The sequence below is a fragment of the Cyprinus carpio genome, chromosome B1, assembly GCF_018340385.1.
Source record: "Cyprinus carpio isolate SPL01 chromosome B1, ASM1834038v1, whole genome shotgun sequence".
NCBI lineage: Eukaryota > Metazoa > Chordata > Actinopteri > Cypriniformes > Cyprinidae > Cyprinus > Cyprinus carpio.
The window spans coordinates 2503234-2524052 of NC_056597.1; the positions used below are offsets into that span (position 1 = coordinate 2503234).

Below are 20819 nucleotides of genomic sequence, written 5' to 3' on the forward strand. Positions count from 1 at the left end.
GGCAACCACGCGTTTCCATTGGCCACAGCTGGCTATGATTGACAGTTAGAGGCGGAAGGAGGCGGGTCTAGGTTACTCTCGCGAGAGGACATTTCGAAAAGTAGCGCGTTTACCGTTATTCTACATAGGAAGTTCAAAAGCGATTTGCCGCAGGTAAAGTCTATTTCGCTAAACATCTTGGTTATAAACTAAGTATTTCACACAGTCACTAACAAGGACGAATGGTTTGAAAACTTAAACTTGTTTAAATGATAATTATCAGTTAATTCGTCATGTTTTTGTGTTGATGCTAACTGTCGGGGCTAACAACTGATCGAATCGCTCATTTTATATGCACAAACAAACCTTTATTTCACAGTCGGAGTTTGACTTTTAACTCGGCGATTTTGCAGGTGTATTTCTTTTATTTGTTTTGATTAGTTTGGGATAACCTCGTGTCGTGTGGTATATGCTAGGTCATTTAATGAATAACTCTTTATTTAACGTTAGGTTAGATCATTAAAAGTGTCCGATGGGACGAGGAAAGATCAGGTAATGATTCTGTCGTGAGTTAACTCGTCTGCTGTGACTAATTCACCTTAACCTGTGCAATGTGTTATTAACAGCTAACGCTAAAACAACTAAAAAACAAAATGCATGTTCAAGCAGATGTCCTTCATACTATGTATTCCATTTGGGTAATGTTATGTGTCTGAGATTATTGGGTGTTTTGGTTTTGTAAACATATCCAGTATCACTCATTCACACCTGTAGGCTGGTATGTAACTTGTATTTGTGTTTTAGTAACTTCAACATGTCTGGAGACAGTGATCTGGAGATTGAAGAGGCTTTCCGGCGAGCACAGAAAGCTCATAATAACAAGGCCAAACTTGTTGCCAGTTTGAAGAACAGATATAATAAGGTACAGGAGATTTACATATAATGATTCACTACCATTCATAATTTTTGGTGTCAGTTTTTTAAATACTATTACATTTAAGAAAGATACATTGCATTGATTACATTTTTACAATAATCTTAAATGTTTTTTTTTTTTACTTCTTCTAGAATGCATCACAGTTTCCACAAAAAAAAAAAAAAAAATTAAAACATTGATAATAATAAGCAGTGTTTTATGACCACCAAATTAGACTGATTTTTGGCATGTAATAAAGCAGATAGTTTGTAATAGTATTAAACCATAATACTATCTATATAATTTCGTAATTCTTTAAGTTCAAAAGAATTAGAAAAAAGAGATTTCTGATTGATACATTTATCCGATTAATATGAGAATTAACAAGTATTTTAATATATTATTAACCAAATATTACACATTCATGAAGTGAAAGAAAGTAGCACAACAATTTTTATTTATGAATTCATTTGTCATTTATAAAAATAAATCTTCCACCATAATCCCTCTGAGCATTGCATGCCAGAAAATATGAATGGCTGCTGAAAATTCAGTTTTGCCATCACAAGAATATAAAACATTTATTAAAAAAAAATTGTAAAAATCATTTTAAATTGTAATAATGTTTCACAATATACATTTTTACTTTAGGTGTGTAGGCTTATTTTCCCACCAACATTGCTCTCTAATACATTGAAAAACATTATGAAATCGAGATTAATTTTAATTCTGTTGTGTGTGCAGTCGGAAGATAAGACCGAATTCCACGAAGAGTTCATCCGCTGCCTGAAGTATGCCATGATCATTTACACCCGGGAGCCAGCAGTGGAGAATGTCATTGATTTTGTCACAAAGTTTGCTGCTAGTTTCGAAACTCCTGTTAATGAGGATGCTGAAGAGGAGGAGGAGGAGGAAGATGAGAATGAGTTTTTGAACTTCCTGTTCTGCTTCCTGTTAGAGGTAGTGTCACACATACAGGCATTTAGCCTGAGAAAAAGCATACTGAAGAGCATATCTTATCATAGCTTTACTTGTTTACATAAGATTTCTTATCATTATCATCTTTTTCTCCCTCAGTCTCATGGGGCAAACAGCCATGCGGTGCGGTTTCGTGTTTGTCAGCTGGTGAATAAGTTGCTGGGCAGTCTAAGTGAGAATGCTCAGATTGATGATGGTCTATGTGATAGAATCCATGAGGCCTTGCTGATCAGAGTCACAGACAAATACCCTAATGTCAGGATTCAGGCAGCACTGGCCATGGCCAGACTCCAGGACCCCAGTAACTCGGACTGCCCCACTATTAAAGGTACTCGGAATGCTCTTACTTGAAACTATGCTAAAGGACATTGAGCTACAGTTAGGGCTGCACAATTATGCTAAAAATCATAATTGTCGATTATTCCCTTTAAATTGTAATTGCGATTATTAATTACGATTATCACAGTTTACATTTAATTATGTTTATACCATTGTTTGATGCAACTGCATGCCGTATTTTTATATGAAAATAAACAAGCGAACAAATTACGTAATTGTGGCATCCATAATTGTAATCGCGATCAGAAATTCGATTAATTGTGCAGCCTTAGCTACAGTCCATATTTAAACATGTAAACGCGTTCATTGTTGATCCATGAATCTTCAAGGAATATTAATGAAAGGTAAAAATGATAAAAGTGATTAATTCTGTGTTTTCAGCTTATGTTCTGCTTTTGGAAAATGACTCAAACCCTGAGGTTCGGAGGGCTGTGCTGTCTTGCATCGCTCCCTCGGTCACTACACTTCCTAAAATCTACAAGCGTACCCGGGACGTTAAAGAGAAAGTCAGGAAACTTGCTTATCAGGTGAAATTGTCAAAAAAAAAAAAAAAAAAAAACTGGCTAACCTGTTGTTAAAGGGAGAGTTTATCTACAAATTTAAATCCTGTCATTTATTCCTTCCTTATGCTGTTCAAACATTTTTTTGTGATCAGTTATTTATTTTCTTACAATCATTATTTACACATTGGAGAGGAAACACCATCACAAGAGAAAGAAAAAAAACCTTAGGCTGAGTACATCATCATTGAGAATATAACAATCTCCTCCCCATATCCTCCATATCCTACCCATCCCAAGCCCACCCTCCAACCCCTAACAAGATTCGCTCAAGGTATAGAACAATTAACAAAAAAATAAATAAAAATAAAATAAAAAAATAAATAAAGGGGAAGGGGGGAACACACACACCCACATACAACTCTCAACCCTTTCCCATTGCCACCCGTCCATCCTTCCAAAAAGATCCGCATAACATAAAAACACAGGACAGCACATTGGACATTGTGTAAATTAAATAAATATCTCATACTTGAGAGTTTCAAGCACATCCTGACTTCTTCCTTCAAAAAAAAAAAATGCTGTTCAAACCTGTATGAATTTCTTTTTTTTTTTTTTTTAATGGTAGTGTACACCATAAGTTCAAATGTAATGTGTGTTTGTGTTCATGTACGTGTGTCAGGTGCTGGCAGAGAAAGTGCATATTCGAGCATTGAGCATTGCTCAGAGAGTCAGTCTATTGCATGAAGGGCTTAGTGACTCTGCAGGTAAGGAAGTACAGTGTTTGTTGATCAACTATCAAAGAATTCAATTGTACACATGTATTAGTTCATGTGCATCTAATAACAACAAGGTCCTCCATGTCTATGCATGAACAAGTTGTTTACAAGCTGATGACTGGGTCATTAAAAACTCAAGGGAAACACCATTGTGTCTTCCATTTCAAATCACTTTTATTGTGAAATATATGTCAAGACATGTTTTATAGAAATATTTTGGGAAGGAATCATCTGAATCCATCTTAGAATTTTTGTTGTTGTAGTTATTCTTATATAGTTTTGTAAATTGCATATCTTGTATTGCTCTATGCTTTCCAAGAAATAGCCATGTTGCTGACAGGTCGGTTAAAGTCAATAAAACAAATCATGTCTATTTCCCTCAGACTCCGTGAAGGAGGTCGTCAAGACCCATTTGCTGCCTGCTTGGCTTCGCTTGCTGCAGGGAGATGTTTTGCAGTTGCTGCACAAACTGGATGTGGAGAACTGTGCAGAAACTGCAGTTACTACCTTACATGCCATCTTTTCCATGGCGACAAGCCCGGATGACCTCTTGCAGAACGGTGTCAGGCTGGATGAGAGGTCAGTTACTTGAACCCAAACACTGCAACAAGCATAATTCAGTGACTGCAGCTTTGTGGGATAAATCAAACTATCTACAAGTGCCTGCCTTTTGTGTATTCATTTTGAATTCGATAAAAGTTTTATGGAAATACAATGTGAAAATGTAAATTTGGGGCTTATTACATAATTCTTTGCTTTCATCTGTCAATAGAAGCATTGTATTATATACATTTAGCTAGTTTAGCCATTTTAAAAAGCCTTCAGATATTGGGCCTTCCAGTCAGTACTGGCTTTTAAAAAATCTTTATCAGTGCTATAGATGAGAACTCTTAAGAAGTTCATTAAAAAGTATGTTGTATTTATAAAAGGGTTAGTTCAAAATAATACGAAGTAATGTGCAGTTATTACATAATTTTTTATACTTTGAGTTTCTACGCTGCCTACAGTATGCCAGAGTGTCTTGGACAATTTTTAGCATCAGTCTTATTGTTAAATGTATATGTCTCTCTGTACAGGAAATTAATTCCTGTGGACTCCCTAACATGTGAGAATGTGTTGTACTGGAGAGCGTTGTGTGAGTTTGTCAAGAGTAAAGGAAATGAGGGTGAGGAATTACTGGAGCAGTTACTCCCTGAGGCGGCCATCTTTGCTGATTATCTGTGCAGGTGATTATGCTTTTCACTTATGTTTCTTGTAACCCTTTTAAATGGACTAATTTAATTTCTTTTGAATTCAGTTTAACGTTAAACATTTGCAAATGTAAACCCAGCTAAATAAGGAAGTATTTTTGTTTCAGTTATCTAAGGAGCATTACTGGGCTGTCTGAGGAGCAGAAAGCTGATATGACACAACTTGAGATTGCGATGACCCAAGAGTTTGTTGGACAGCAGTTGATTATACTAGTCGGGTGTCTGGACACTTCAGAAGAAGGGGGCAGGTCTGAGTTATCAATACGTCTCTTACTAATCAGTGCAGATCAAACATATTTTAGAAAATGAGTGTCTAGTACGTATTTTTTTGTGCCTCTGTGGTACAAAGACACTCTTAAAAGGCAGTTTTATTATTTATTTATTTTTATTTACTTTATATTAAAAACGTGATATGTTAACCTTTTAATCGCCCCATGAACTACTCTAGGAAGCGCATGGTAGCAGTGCTACAGGAAATTCTTGTGATGCCCAAAACGCCCACCTCTCTGATTGGTCTGCTAGTGGAGAAACTGATTGGACTTCTGCGAGACGAGACACAGAAAATTCAGATGGTCAGTCTTTGTGTGACAGTCAGACTCTTAAAAAATCAATGTGAGATTGTATCAGTTTATTCCTCTCAGATAGAGCATGTGTTTTTATTTGGCTGTGTCTACATCAGTGGTTCCCAACTCAAGGCCTTGAGGACTGGTCTACTTGTAGGTCCAGTTCATATCAAATTTCAAACAATGATTTAAATAGACCCAAACTGAGTGCCGAAAAAACAAGACAAATCTGATTCAAGTGTTTTTCATGCACGCAACAAGATTAATCACTGGTAGAGTGTTGAAAAAGTTGTAGTTGGTTGATTATGTAAATGTGGCCTTTGAGAAGTTGCTCTGCAGCAATGTGCTGACAGTTTGTTTTGTATGTGTATGGTTATATTTTAATCAGGTTGCTGAAATAATCTCTGATGTGAGAGAGCCCATTTTGCCCATCTCTGCACCTGTGGATGAGAATGAGAAACGCAGAAAACAAGTCAGAGTGAGTGACACCTTATACACCACTGGTGCTTAGTGACATCAACAACTTACATTAAATTGGCCTCATAATATATTAAAATATTTTTCTATAGCTGGCAGAGGTGCGAGTGCAGATAATGGAGGCGAAGCAGAATCTAGAAGAATGCATCAGCTGTCAGGACTTCAGTCGCGCAGCTGTACTGAAAGACTCCATCTCTCAGCTTGAGGAGCTCAAGAACCAGCTCACCCTGGAAGCTTCACAGCCTGCTGACAATATCAAGGAGCAGCGTGTGGAGAAGGTACAAACACTCATACTTGCATGTGTAACCCCTCTCTACCGGGTCCTCACAGCCACACGTCGTTCACATTCTGAGTGGGTCTCAAACCCGGGTCTCCGGCATGGGAGGAGGACACACTAACAAGGAGGCTAAATGACTGCAGCCACTAGTGTCAGTCGCTAGTGCATCTCTTGAGATCAGGGAAGTGAGGTTTACCTGCACAGCACCTACTCGCTGGTCTCCGTTACACATGCATAAATATTTTTTTTCAACTGTGATTAATAATAATAAATGTTATTTGAACAACAAATCGGTATACTAGAATAATCCTTCAGAAATTATGTGACATTGAAAACTGGAGTAATAGCTGCTGAAAATTCAGCTTTGCCATCACAGAAATAAATTACATTTAAAAATTCTATAAAAATAGATGTTATTTCGAATGGTAACAGTAATTCACTCTATTACTGTTTTATCTGTATTTTTGATCTTGCTGAGTATAAGACTTTCAAAAGACATGGACAAATTTGACCTACTTTTACCTACACCTTTTTCTTTGGAAACACAAGAAATATATATTCCTTTTTCTTTGGAAACACAAGAAATTCCCAGGAGCTATGTTGGGTTGACTTTGCCTTCCTAAATTGCTGAATTTAAATAATCCCACTTAATGTAATCTTACATCATGTGTGTATTTTCCGCAGAGTGATCCAGAGACCTTGTTGAAGTGTCTGACTATGTGTGCCGAGTTGTTCAGGCAAATAAACATCAAGAGAGGAATCTGCCCTACCATGAATGCTCTGATAGAGTCACTGGTACAATACTGTCAACCCAAAATCAGTGCAATACTTAATTAGGGCTGCAGTTATGGGAATGTAACTTCAAAGTGATCTCTCAATTCTACTGTAGATACTGCCAAGTGTGTCCAACCCTAACCCTGCTGTGCGCAACATGGCTGTCATCTGTTTGGGAACGGCTGCTCTCCACAGTAAAGACCTTGCCAACACACACCTTGTGCTGCTCTTGCAGGTATTTATAACACACTTGTTATAAAGATGAATGAATTAACTTTGTCCTAGTGGTTTAAAGGTAATTTTTTATTTTTTTTAGATAACACAACTAGATGAACCTAAAATCAGGATCAGTGCTCTCCGAGCTCTCATTGACCAGCTCCTGCTCAATGGCCTCAACATCTTGCAAGACAAGTCTGCTCCTATCTCACAAGCACCTGACTCACCAGACAACAGTAATGGACAGCCTGAACAGCAAACTGAGGAGGAGAGTACCGTCCAGAGCATTCTGAAGATGCTCTCAGAATTTCTTGATAGTGAGGTACTGCCTATCCATTATGTTATTGTTTATGCTATATTGGAATGTCGCTATCACTAGTAAAGCTGATATTTCCTGCCAAACAGCTGAAACAGCAAATGACAGCTGTGTTAAACGAACGAGAAACAAAATATAGATAGGGACTTGATTTTTGTCCAGTTGATTGGACAGTTGTTTGCCAATTGCTGTGATCGAAGAATTGATACTTGTCTGGCTATAGACCAATTTGGAGTAGAAGTCACAGTTACATCACTTGCATCTTCCAAAAATTTTTAATTTTTATTCAAATCTCTGGACTATAAAAAAAAACTTCAAGACGTTTCGGTGTCTATCCAAACTACTTCATCAGTTGTAAAAACAGGAAGTAACTCTGGCAAATATATCCACAAAAGTCACATGTTCAACAGACCTATAGCGGTCATATGACTACTAGATTGAATGTGTGACACATGCCAGAGTAAATGGTGTTACTGGAAAACATTGGTAACAAGTGGAGCGAAACGGTTAAAATCCATGGAATAAGAGAGAAAATGTTGTTGTTCCATTGGATATTAGAATTGGAATACAAAAATTTTTTATAGACTACTGTCATCATGTTTAAATGTGCAAACTATGGATGGAACCTGCATTGATTACCCTAGCATAAATTTGATTCAAACAATGGGTTGTCTACATAATATTCACATGTGCAGTTCATAGGGAACACATTTTATTAGCCCTACTACAGTAACATCATGAAATACTATTTATTCCTACAACATTTACCTATTTCATCTCAGAATTTTTTTCTAGCAAATGCCAGTTTTCATCTCCTAGTTCAGACTTTATAAATCAATTTAACTAGATTGCGAGTTTGTCAGTTCTGAGGAAAAAAAGCAAGAAGTGTGGGATATTAACTTATGATTCTGAGCCAAGGGGAAGAGAGAGAATGATGAGTTGATTTTTCTTGTCAGAATTGAGAAATATAATCTCGGAATTGTGTGAAAGTCAGAATTTTGAAATATAAACTTAAAATTACCTTTTTTATTCAATGGCTTCCATAGACTGCTACTTTAAAGCTGTCATTTTCTGCCACCAGATTGGCTACGCCCAGAAAAAATGTAACACTGAAATATTGGACAACTTAACTGCCCAGCCTTCAAGCTAATGTACACTTCATCAGGGACGAGATGTCGTGGCAGTATTCCATTAAACAAAAATCAAGAATTGTCAAGTTTGCTTATGCTGGACAACTGTTACAGCTTTGTTCACATCAATGCATAGTTTTTCTGCCAACTCTTTAAGCTGGCAACTTGCTAACACTGATTGGCAGTCATTTTGGCAATGTGCCTAAGTGGTGCTAAATAGAATGCAATTGCTGTACCAAATAAAATGTCATTATTTCAGATCTGTGAGCTCCGCACGGAGACAGCAGAGGGTCTGGCCAAATTGATGTACTGTGGGAGAATTCTAAGCCCAAAGCTCCTGTCCCGTCTGGTTCTGCTTTGGTACAATCCTGTAACGGAGGATGACCAAAGACTACGCCATTGCCTGGGGGTATTCTTACAGCTGTATTCCCGGGCTAGCAGGTATACATGATGAGAGATTCTCCCTTCCTTAATCGTAAATATTTAGCGTATTTTATATAAAGGGATAGTTCATCCAAAAATGAAAATTATTTACTGAGCTAACCCTTTAATGTAATGTGTACATGTTCATGCTTCCATTAACATTTAATACTATTGTAACAGCACAGACAGGTATTTAAAGTTGATACTGTAATTGTTGTACACTAGAACAAATCAAGAATGTGTGGAGGAGAGTTTCCTACCAACCATGAGGACTCTGTTCAATGCTCCTGTGACATCTCCATTGTCTGAGGTAGACGCATCCAACGTGGCTGAACTGTTTGTTGAACTAACACGACCCAGCGCTCTTGTGCAACCAGCTGCCATACAGGTACACTTGAATATACATGCACGCTTACAAAAATAACAGTAATGGGTTGTGTTCAAAGCACTTTATGAATTATGTAAATGATCAAACTTTTTTTGCAGGCTGTGTCTGTGCATGACTCTCTGGCAGTGCGTATTTGTAATGAAATCTTGAGGGATGTTTCCGCTCCTGAGGTGCGTCTGTACTGTAAAACTCTCAGCTGGCTGGAGATTAACACTGAACCTGGACCTGCTAACAGTGAATTGCAACTCCTGTTAAAAGATATTTTACAGGTACTAACATAGTTATGTCTCTTTTGTGAACTTCTAAATGGTTGAAAAGAAGCATTGGATGACATGCAGATTAATCAGAAATTGATGTGTAATTAATGAAATATTCTGTCAGATTAGATTGGCATTAAGGTAAAGCAATTATGATTGAGTGACTGTTTTTCTTGTGTGTGTGTGTGGGTTACAGGAAGTAAAAGATAAGTACTGTACAAGGGTTATTGAGAAGCTTTGTAACCAGCTAAATGGAGATCGTGGTTCCAAATCAGGCGGTAATCAGGACACAACTTTACTTACCTTGGATGAGAACCCTGGAGGTACTAGCTAACACATTTTACTAGTCTTTATCCATCTAAAATTGATGTTTTTAGACCCATATAGTTTAGTATGTGAATTTCAAAATTTGGCCATTAATACGCATAGTCTCTGACACTGATAGTTGATTCTCTCTCAGTCAGGCTTAGTATAAAAATGTAAGTGGTTTTCTTATATCTATAGTATTCAATATATGTTACATTAACAAAACTATCTGTGCATCCTTGCAGAGGTGAACAAAGAGGAGATCAAACCTAAACGTGCAAAAAGAGGTGGAGTTACTTAATTTGGTCAAATGCAACAAGTGAATCTTTCTCTTATGTGATTGTTGTATTAACTTTCACTCTGCTGTGTTTCAGGCCAAAAAAAAGTTTCCACTGCAAAAAATGGAAAGAAAGCTAGTAAAACAGAGCTGTCCTCTGATGAAGGGTTGGTTTATTATGCATCTTAATTAATTATTTTGTTGTTAATTTCAAATGTACATTTTTCATTTAGTATGTTGCTTATCTTTTGTGTTCCATCTAATCTTTCTATAGTGATGAAGAGAATGTTCCTGAAGCACCTCCATCAGTGCGACCAAGTCGCCGTGCCAAGATTGCGGCTTTGGATAAAACAAAGCAGGATCTGACTGCCCTTATGAACCAGGAGGCCAATGGTTCTTAAGAGTGGATTACTTAAGAAGGTCCACTCACTTTTGCCCCATTACATCCTACATTTTTTTTTAGATTTACAGAAGAAATTATATACTGCTAAATTTTAATACAAAGAGACTAGTGTAAAATGTTTAGTCTGACTATTTACAGTTTTAACCTGGAATAAGGCCTTGATTGTCAAAATGAATGTCATACTTGTCATAATATCATACTCATATTAACATTCATTTACTTGCTCAAGGCTGTTGTAAAAATAAAAAAATAAAAAATGTGTAAGCGCTAGTGAGCCTAACTATTCACTTTTTATAATTACCGTAGCTATTTTAAGGAAACTGATCCTACTATAAACTGTTGGTGTATGTTAATAATGGCTAATATTTAAAAGCAAAAATGTGCTTTCATTTGTATGCACTTTTTAGTCTGAATAAAAATGGTTAAACCTATAACAATTACTCAGAATCAGTTTGCAAGAGCTTTTATTGTTCTAACGATTGAGACAACTTCTTTGAAGGCAAGTATAAAAACAGAGAAAATACAATGCGTGTACATAATTTGCATGTTTATGTACAACATATAGCACCAGGTAACAAGTTTACAGTGCCAAAACTTCAAAATGGCAGATTTAAACAAGATGATATACAGAAGGCCTTCTGCCAATTTTCATAAGCTTCAACTCCAGCATATGGTTGGCATAGGTATAAAGAATGCACCATTTTGTCTGTACTTTTGACAGTTTTTGGATTACTCCAGCAGGTTAAATGGTTAATGAGGCTATAAAGCAGTTGATGGAAGCCTCTTTATGTTGGCACAGAGTATGTATATGATGTAAATAATTTTAGCAGTTTCGGAACAAACGTCTCTAGCTAACAAGCATCCAGACAATGATTTAAATCTAATAGAATAAACTAGGTGACAACCGAACAAACCAGTTTTAAATACATCTAAGGTGGACTCAGTGTAGCACTGACTAAACTTGTATTGCACTGATGCACACCAGTTTTGTTACAGGGAACCTAAATGAACTAAGTGGACATCAACGCTTTTAAACTTCTATATACTCTGGGGCAGGGGCACAGATTGGTAACACGTAACAGCAGATGAAAACTAGAACAACACAGCATTTAAATAACTAACTAAACATACAGGCTTTATAACCAGTTAGAACGTTTTTGGTAGAGGTCTAAATGAATGACATGGTTACAACAAAGGGTTTATCAGTTTAGACCAATCAAACATGCTTTACCAGTAGATTTCAGGAGGTAGATGTCACATACTGCAATAGATCACAAATTAAGATTTGCACAACATAAATTTTTGTATTTAAGAAACAATGTGGAACATTTGCCTCTGGATCATCTTAAAAGCTTTTAATTTAAAAGAAAGGAAAAGAGAATCTTACATCTTTCTGAGAGCAAAACATTGCACCAAAAATACACTGTACATTGTAACAATGGTTTAAGTCAGAATAAAAATGGAACAGGTAGCAGTTTGGTAGTGCAATGAGAACATGAACCTGGATGTAAATTAATGCTTAAATGACTTCCCACAACTTAGCAAGGAGTCTAAATTCACAGGAGGTTTCCATAAATACAGGATAAGAGGAGATAAACAGAGACCCAAAAAGAGGAGACACTACCATCATTTTCAAATTCCATAATGCATTGTAATTATTTTAAGTGGGCAGTTTTTGTCTGACACATTAACAGCAAATATAAGAAAATACTTAAATATATTCCCAACTTAAAAAGATCAGCAATGTTTAAAAACTAAAAATATTCACAAAAATCCCATTTAAAGATCTCTTACAACACAAAAGATTATAAAGTGTAAAAAAAAAAAAAAAAAAGTTAAATGAACTTGTCTTCTCCAGAATTAGACAAAAGTTTGCCTTAATGTTAAATTCTGAGATTTGGGCAAACCAAACAACATAATGCTCTTGTAACCTTTGATTTTCCTTCATGTAACTAGATTTTCTCATGGTCTGCATCAAAAATAAAATTCAAAGTAGATTTTAAAAGGTAAATAAAACATTTTACAAACGTAAAAACTAAAGTTTAAATAGTGCAAGAAGTGTCTTAAAGTTGTTTTTTGCTACATGACGCTTGCAGAGGTTGCTGTCATAATGCTTGTGATACTCAGCCAGACCACTGTTGAAAGGCACCTTATGATCGAATTCAGGAACATGTCTTGTCCAAAAACTGGTCCCAAGTTATTTCAATGACCTGAAAAGCACAAATTAAAGACATTTAGATCTGAGTTCTCAAAGAAAATATGGTATATACAGAACATGTGCTGTTTTTAAAACCTTATATGATAAAAAAAAAAACAAGAAGAATACTTTTGAAAGCAGACCATTCTGGTACCATACCACCAGAATCAATACAAAGTAAACACTGCAAAGGGAAAAAAAATATCAAACTTTTCAATCTAATATCAAAGCATTCTTTACAGAAGCCAGAAACATACTTTATGCCAGTATGCAGATAGGAGTGCTTGGTCAACAACAGAACAGTCAGGTTGAACTTATTTGACATGGGCAGTTGCACTGGTCTGGCAGGAACAAACCTCAGTACTACTTTCAGAGTGAGTTACATTCAAATATCTCTTGATGTTAAACTGGATAGGTTATTATTCAGTTAAGTATAACTTAGAAAAAAAAATTCTCTTTAAACTTGCTCTGCCAACGAAGGATCTAAGGATCCTCAAATGTAAACTGTTCTGCTTCAAGAGAGCAACAATATATTTGTTTTACTTATTTTTACATATTCTATTCTTTATTCTGCATTTATTCATGAATTTATAATAATTTAAACCATTTATATACTAATTTCCTTGATTCATTAATTGATTAATCATATAAATTATTCTTTTAACATAATTTTTCCATTGTTCAGTCTTATGATTGTGTGGTTTCAAGGGATATTTGTCATTGTGTACTAGATAAGAGAATGTCTTCATGGTTTTTAATGTCACGGGATGATGTCGTAAAGCCATTATTTTCCATTGCTATTGCTTGTGGTGTAATAACCCTTGTTGGATTTGTATTTTTCAGACAAAGTCTGAGCAAAGAAACAACTAAGACTATTCAATAAACTCTGCTCCTTTTATATCATCTTCACTTAATCTCCTGCTTCTGCTCTTTGCTGGCTTTACTCAGTCAACTTCTTCGCTGATAGAAGACTGTTAATACAGTTTTGAGTACCAGACAGGACTCGTTAACAGATTTTGTGTATTAGACAATTTTGGTGACTAGTTGTTCCGTTAAAAGACAAAACATTTTCTCAAAGGGTCTGGTGCTGGATAAGATATTTCTGGCGTGGAGGCATGATCTAATACCATGATGCTCAAAACAGAGCTTTTGTAGCTAGAATGAATTTGCGCTTGCAAACTTGTATAGAGTATGTTTCAGGCATAATAAAATAATGCTAAAAGATGACTTACCGAGCACAAAGTCACACCACCTTGCTCCTAGAACACCCCTGCTGCTCCTTGATTGTCTGAGCATTTTTGTTGGGGGAGATGGACTTGTGCTCCAACTTTTCCGTTTGCCTCTTTTTCTTCCTCCCTTGCTCTGGCTTTTTGGGGATGAGTGCAGCTGTATTGGAAGGTTAATTGTACTGGGTGTCCCTCCCACCAAAACATCCTCATTCTCCTCTTGATGCAAGACATCATAGAGCTTTACTGTGCAATTGTTACATTCCTCTGTCGCTGACTTTGTGTTTGGGGAGTTAATCTTTTTCAGAAACACCCTGCACTGCTTTAGGGACTCTGGACTCCAAGCTTTAGAGCTGATTCTGTTCTGCTTTGAAATACTGGCAATCCCAGTCATTTTCTGAGGAGTTTTGACTAGAAGCTTTAATGCATTTTGAACTTTTGTGATTGGTCTGGATGTCTTACCTACCACGTTAGGCATTTCTTTCCATAATTCTAGAGTCTCAGCACCTAAAGTCCTTGTCCTTATCTGGTCACTAAACACTTTGTGTGCCATATCACCTCTTAATGTTATCCTAGGCCTGGTTTTAAACTTTTGCCTCGCTCTAAGCAGAGCTGTTCTATAGACAACCCATGTGCTTCTAGACCTAGACATTCTATGCCTAACGTCATGCCCCTGTTTAAATGATGTATCAAAAAGCTTTCTCTTGGCTTGTGACCTAGTTGACTTGGAGAACAATTCTTGTGCTTGTTTGTGCATTGAAGGACTCTTTGGGACAACTTTAGCAAATTTCTTGACATGTTTTCTGAGTCTCTCTGCTTGTGGACTTGGGCAAACATTGCCTTTGCAATTGGGTCTGCTGAGGTTGTAGTGAAAGACATCCTTGGGATTTCTTGCAGTGGTCTTCTTTACAATAGCAAGGGACTGAGTTTCTGTGGACTGCATAAACCAAGTACAGAGCTTCTCCATATTATAGTTCCTCTCAAAAAGCATTTTGATGGCAGAAGCAGACTTCTTAGCAGAACCTCTGAGCTCCCCACAAGTTTTTGGTTTAAGATCTGATTTAACCTCTCCTGACTTGTTAGCCTCGAGGACATCTGATACCCAAGTGTTGGACATTAGCCTAATCCTCCTTGCTAACTCTTCATTTAAAGTTTTAGGTGATGCTAAGGTGGGCCACCACCTGAAGCCCTCATTTGATGAAAAAATCGAGTCCATCGAAGTTGTAGAAAACCGAACCGTGTCTTGTATGCAACTGACATTCTTGGTCCTCATGGAAAATGGATTTTTTGGGAGCTCTTCTTGTTCTTGTCTGTTCTTTGTATTCTGGCTGGACTTATTCAGTAGTAGTTTTCGTGACCTGCGAACCAATGCGCAGGATCTGGCAGTAGCAACAGAGTGGAGCAAATGAATGGAGGGTTTCCGTTCTCTAACAGAATGCCTCACTGGTATGAGCTGCCCTCTGGTATTCTGACTATGTTCTTTTGGTGCATCCACTATATCCTTGTGAATGTCAGTAGGAATGCAGATTGTCTTCTGCTCTTTGGGAGGTTTAATTTCAACGAGAAGAGTCTTTCTGAGCAGATGTGAATCTTTTGTGTCCCTTTTTATATATATCTTTCGTTGCCTTGGTGACCCTGGGGTGACAGTGACAGAGATCCCAGAAATTTTGATTTTGGGAGGTCTTCCTGGTTTTCTGGACACTGCTGTGTCACAGTGTCTTTGACATTTGATGGTGTTGCTCGAAGAGACACATTTTCTGTCTTCAATAGGCATAACAAAATGGTGATCCTTAAGCAGTTCCTTGGTCATTTTATCATTACTACTAGTCTTTCCAGAACATGTTTCACTGTACATGCCTCCATTTAATAGTTCAAAAACATGTTGATGTTCTTGGATATTGCTCAAATCTTCAGAAACGACTCTTTTTGCCCTTCTTGATCTTCCATTCACTATGGTGATTTTTAGATTTTTGTTTCCATCATCCTTACAAGACATTTCTGTTGTCCTATGATTTACTGCACTGGAAATGGTTGTACCAGTTGAAGAACTGAAGTCTGTTATTTTGGGTTTTGGAGGTCTGCCGATTGGACGTTTCACAGACTTCACAATATGTGGTCTTATTTTTTGGGGGCGCCCAGGACGCCTTTTTACTGGGGATGTTTCATGTACTATTGGTAGTGTTTCTTGGATTTCATCTTCATTGTTTGAACAACTGGGCAATACTGCATCAAGTGAAACCACTTTTAATGAAGTGTTCCCACCATGTTCAACAGTTCTCCCTGAAGCTGATTCAAAGACTGAATCCTGGAAATGTTCATCGGTGACACTACCTGCCCATGAGGATTCCACGCATGGATCAAACATCTCTCCATGGGAATTTGAGCTCGAAGCAGCTGTTTTGAGAGTATATTTTACACCATCTTCACCTGTCACAGAGGAAACAAACATAAGCTTTATTGGACTATCATATTTCAGTCCAGACAGGCTTGCTTTAGCTTCTTGTCCACTCTCAGTGGTAGTAACGTTAGACATAGTTTCAGTAGGACTGTGAGAGTCAGTGTTTAGACTGTTGGTCTTATGGTGATTAGATCTTTTTGATGGTGAAGTAGAATTCTGGCATGGTTTCCTTTTTCTTGCAGTCTCTTTATCAGGATTCCTTCCATTATCCTTGTGCACACACGGTGGCTCTTTTTTGGATGAAATCGCGTCTTTTGAGGAAGTTATGTTCTGTGGCACATCACGGTCTGCTTGTTTATCCTCAGTTTGAAAAGGCTGTTTGTCACATGTATCACTTGGCCAGGCAATTTCTTCTGTAGAGCCAAGTGCTGTTGAGGTACTGTCATTAGGGGAATGCTTGGTGAATATACTTTCCGAAAAACAGGCTGCAAAATACATTTTCCGTGGCTCAGTAACATAGGAAGAGAAACGCTGAGGTGGTACAATATTTCGCCTGGCTCTTCCAACTTGAACAGTCAGATTTTTCTCTTTATGAGTTTTTGCTTTTACCTTCTGGTCACTATCAGTTGTTTGCAATTGTGCCCTTTCATCAAGAGGCAGTGGTTCTTCAAGACATGCATGTTGGGGTTGAGTTTCTTGCCTCTTTTGTTTATTCTGTGTCTCCTTAGTTTGTTCGTATGTGGTCAAATTTTCTAAGGTATCTTTCACAGGCTTTGAGTCCACTGTCCTGGGTATTCTGTCCAACTTTCTACAATCCGATTGTTCAACAAGAGAGTATGTTAGCTGTGCGGCTTTACCAGTTTTTAAGGACCTCTCTCTCTCAAACCCTATATTCCTCTTAAAATATGATGGACTAAGTCTGGCAAGATCTCTTTTGATTTGTAAGCTTTGTCTTCTTGATGATGGAAGATCAGGTGACTTGCTCATGGCAACTAACGTTTCCAGTCTCTTACGGGAACGTGTCTGAGGGGATCGCTGTTCAGTGGCTACATGCTGTTGTAAAAGCTCATTAAGGTTGTAATCTTTGTCACTACTGTTGTGTAACACAGTTGTTATAATCTCGGTCAAATGGGTGTCATCTGTCTTGGAGATTTGACTGGCATGGGTAAGAAGATTTTGTTCCTTCTCTGAAGGTTGGATACTTCTGAGCTTTTCAGTGACTCTATCCATTAGATCTCCTATAAAAGACCCACACTGGTGGTCATTCTCCTTCTCTGCTTGTGTATGCAACAGTGAAACTTTTTCACAACATTCATCAGGAGATCCCACATGAAGAGGAGTGTTAGAGTACAAAGCTGTATCTTCATCCTCGGTTCTGTGAGGTAAGAGAGAAGGAGGTGCCATGTTTAATGACTTGCAGTCCTGAATTTGTAAGATACTGGACTTGACCGCTATTTTACAGTCCAGGTCCACTGGCTTTGGTGATAGTGGTGGTGGGGACGGACTACGGCTTCCTTTGCATCTATTGTGAGAGTTACAATCACCCTGATGGTTAATTAGAGTTTCTCTTACAAGAGAAATGTAGGTATGGTCACCATTGTGCTGAAGCTGGCATGAGGGTAGTTTTGAGTGAGTACAACAAACAGTGGGGTTAGAACAGATATCTTGGCCAACACGTGCCATAGATGTATTTTGGCAGAAATTGCCATGAATGTTCCTCAGACAGATGCATAGAGGAGAAAATGCAATTGTTGGAAACCTACAAGCTTTTCTGCAACAAATGCCAGCAGTTACTGAGCAGTCACTTAATGAAAGTATTGGGGCTTCATTAATTGATTTTTTATCAGCATGGCAACAGAGAGATCCAGCCTTAAACTGTCTTCTGTGAGCATCCCGTAGTGTTACAGAGGTGTTATAATCTTCCTGCATGTCCTTTAAAATATGATAGAGGAGCAGTCTATGATGGGAACAAAGTGAAGACAGGACCTTCTCCAACACAGTGACTCTCCAGACCACATGAGCTTTAGAACCACCTTCCTTCTCCAGTCTGGACCGGTCTTCCACACTTGGCCCTAAGGAACTACATAAATAAATTGGATTAAGTCATCACTGACATAATTAGCTTTTATGAATGTGAGCTTTGCTTTTTAATTTTTACTCTGTTGTAATGTGCAATACATTTGAATTGTATTAACATTTTAACAAAATCTTACCAAAAAGACATATTCCAGAATTATAAAGTTTGCATAGCTGTGTTTAAAAGAGCACTCCTCATTTTGTTAAAGGCACCATATGACATTGCATTGCATGTTATGGTCATATATATGCATAATTAAAATGTTTAAATGCCACAGATAAAGTAATATTCCACCTCTGTCAAGTTTATGCATGTATCAGAAATTTACAACAAAGTACAAACAACGCTGTACATGGAACAATTTTTTTATTGGTATTTTGAAAGGAAAAGGATGGCGATTGTAGCAACGCTTACACTCAGGAAAACTATACAGAATATTTAATTATTTTAATCAAACCTGAATAATTTTGTTTCCTGATGAATCAATGTGTCTCTTGATAAAACCAATTACAAACCAACATCATTTGCAGGCAATATGTTGTCTATTTTGAAATCAAAATAAAAATACCCCAAGGGGTAATGCAGGTTTGTTAAGGGATGGAGGGAAATGTTTGGGGAAAAAAAATGCAGTTTTAGGATATTAAAACACACTGGAGTAATATGCCTTCAGTATTTCTATCCTATTACAATTAATTTAATTCTTGCTTTGATTAACCTTAACTTTACTCTAATCCTGAAATGTTACAAATGAGACCACACCAAATATATTTCAGACACAAATACATGCTTAAACGACCAATTAGTTTTAGTGCAGTAAATAATTTCACATAACAATGTGCAAGAGCAAAAAAGTGCTTCAACACAAAACCAACACAACTTCATATTCTGATTACATCGAAAGAAATAACAATACAATTAGATATTAGAATTAGAGGGAATAATGCAAAATCAATCATAGTGCAACAAATATGCATAAATAACTGATTGCAAAATGATTAATATCCTGCACCCGTTATGAATATGAAATTACACATACTTAGAAAGGCTTAAATTGGTGATACTGATCTATTTAGTGATCCATCTATAAATCAAGCCAAACTGTTTTGAGAGGGAAAAAAGTTAAACCCAATTTAAATAATTTTATATTATGCCTTTCTGATCTGTAACCACTCCTGAACATAAACGGTCCCCATAATATGGGAGAAAACAAATTGGCTTTGGATGAACCATATTTGGCTCTATAAAAGAATCCTAATGGCCCTTATTTTGATATAAAAGAACAGTTCTAACACTATCATGCGCTATGTTTCAATAGGACTGTTGTTACCCTGAGAATGTTTTTGGATTGAAATTATACAGGACACAATATTAAGTATGATCAGAACACAAAAGAGAAATAACAGAGTTCTGCATTCCCCAAAGGAAGCCTAACAATATCCTATATTATGAAAATGAGAACCCAGTACTGACAATATACATGTATATGATTTAAAAAATCTGCATGGCATTACATCAACACCCTTTACATTAAAAGTGAAAATGTGCCTGTGACATCTATCCCCGAGAAAAAAACTGAAAAATGTATATGTAATGTATACAGATTATATACGATCCACAGTAGTATATACATTTTTTTTTTTTTGTTTGTTTGTTTTTCTCCAAAGATTTATGTAAAATTGCTACTGGCCTGCAAAAAACTGAGCAGTAGCTGTAAGAGCAGGCACTGTGTTGTTATTTTAAGAGCTGTGAAGAACATTCAGGGTGGGTTGATAAATGCTTCTAAATTAAAATTAAGAATGTATCAGTAAATCTGTCCTCTCTCTTTAAGGATAAGGGGAATTTAACTTTAAGGAACAACAAGTAGTAAACCATTTACAGAACATTCACAACACAAAGATAAACACATTAACATTGCATGTCTAAATGTTAATATTTCCAAAGCTTCAATCACAAAATTTCAGCTACACTTTGCAAAGCACTAAAATTATACTTGTGAATCAGATAACTGAAAAAAGATGCCATTTAAAGTCAGTTATGGCAATATTTTTCATAGCAAGTATGAAACAAGAACCTGTATCACAAGTATGTGTGCAACTTTTGTAAAGTGGAACTCAATATTATATTCCAACTATACAAGCTTCTAAATACAGTAAGAAAAAAGTCCATGCTATAAATATGGACTTGAGTTGAATTAGCAGTATCATGAAATGAAACAGTTGTATAATATTAAAAGTTATAGTAATCAGTAGCATGAACAAAACAACAACCAAGAGCAGCAAAACTATAGAAACCTGGTCATAAAAACAAAGCAATTCAGAGCAGCACTTGAATCAGGCTTTGCATTTCAGTCCCATTGGAACATGCATCATGAAA

The 20819-nt window shown here is 36.8% G+C and overlaps 2 protein-coding genes across 8 annotated transcripts in view; one reads left to right on the forward strand and one right to left on the reverse strand.

Annotated features, from left to right (window-relative positions):
- LOC109093233 (condensin complex subunit 3-like) lies at positions 1 to 10995 on the forward strand. Of its 7 annotated transcripts, none has more exons than XM_042716222.1 (23): positions 53 to 153; positions 490 to 531; positions 784 to 901; positions 1640 to 1855; positions 1973 to 2201; positions 2594 to 2739; positions 3395 to 3479; positions 3875 to 4070; positions 4568 to 4717; positions 4849 to 4989; positions 5190 to 5313; positions 5693 to 5782; positions 5874 to 6059; positions 6743 to 6853; positions 6948 to 7067; positions 7149 to 7370; positions 8754 to 8935; positions 9143 to 9305; positions 9404 to 9574; positions 9759 to 9885; positions 10114 to 10155; positions 10243 to 10312; positions 10420 to 10995. In XM_042716222.1, the coding sequence occupies exons 2-23, from the start codon at positions 512 to 514 to the stop codon at positions 10544 to 10546; spliced, it is 3036 nt and encodes a 1011-aa protein (XP_042572156.1). In that variant the 5' UTR covers positions 53 to 153; positions 490 to 511; the 3' UTR covers positions 10547 to 10995. The 7 variants fall into 7 exon arrangements, with proteins under 7 accessions (XP_042572158.1, XP_042572156.1, XP_042572160.1 ...); XM_042716221.1 differs by lacking the exon at positions 53 to 153 and adding an exon at positions 241 to 392; XM_042716223.1 differs by lacking the exon at positions 53 to 153 and adding an exon at positions 248 to 392 and having other exon boundaries at positions 495 to 531.
- Positions 10996 to 20819, reverse strand: part of LOC109089917 (ligand-dependent nuclear receptor corepressor-like protein) — a 23256-nt gene continuing 13432 nt past the window's right edge. Inside the window, exons 7-8 of the mRNA XM_042716218.1 lie at positions 13978 to 18449; positions 10996 to 12758 (exon numbers count right to left, since the gene is read on the reverse strand). Coding sequence (XP_042572152.1) covers positions 12751 to 12758; positions 13978 to 18449 — 4480 coding nt within the window. The 3' untranslated portion in view covers positions 10996 to 12750. The remainder of the gene's footprint in view (positions 12759 to 13977; positions 18450 to 20819) is intronic.

Excerpts from the sequence above, each read along its gene's own strand:
- LOC109093233 (XM_042716222.1), top strand. The coding sequence starts at position 512 with ATGGGACGAGGAAAGATCAG. Across the intron at positions 2,740-3,394 it reads TCAGGAAACTTGCTTATCAG|GTGCTGGCAGAGAAAGTGCA; the intron begins GTGAAATTGTCA and ends TACGTGTGTCAG. Across the intron at positions 6,060-6,742 it reads AGGAGCAGCGTGTGGAGAAG|AGTGATCCAGAGACCTTGTT; the intron begins GTACAAACACTC and ends TATTTTCCGCAG.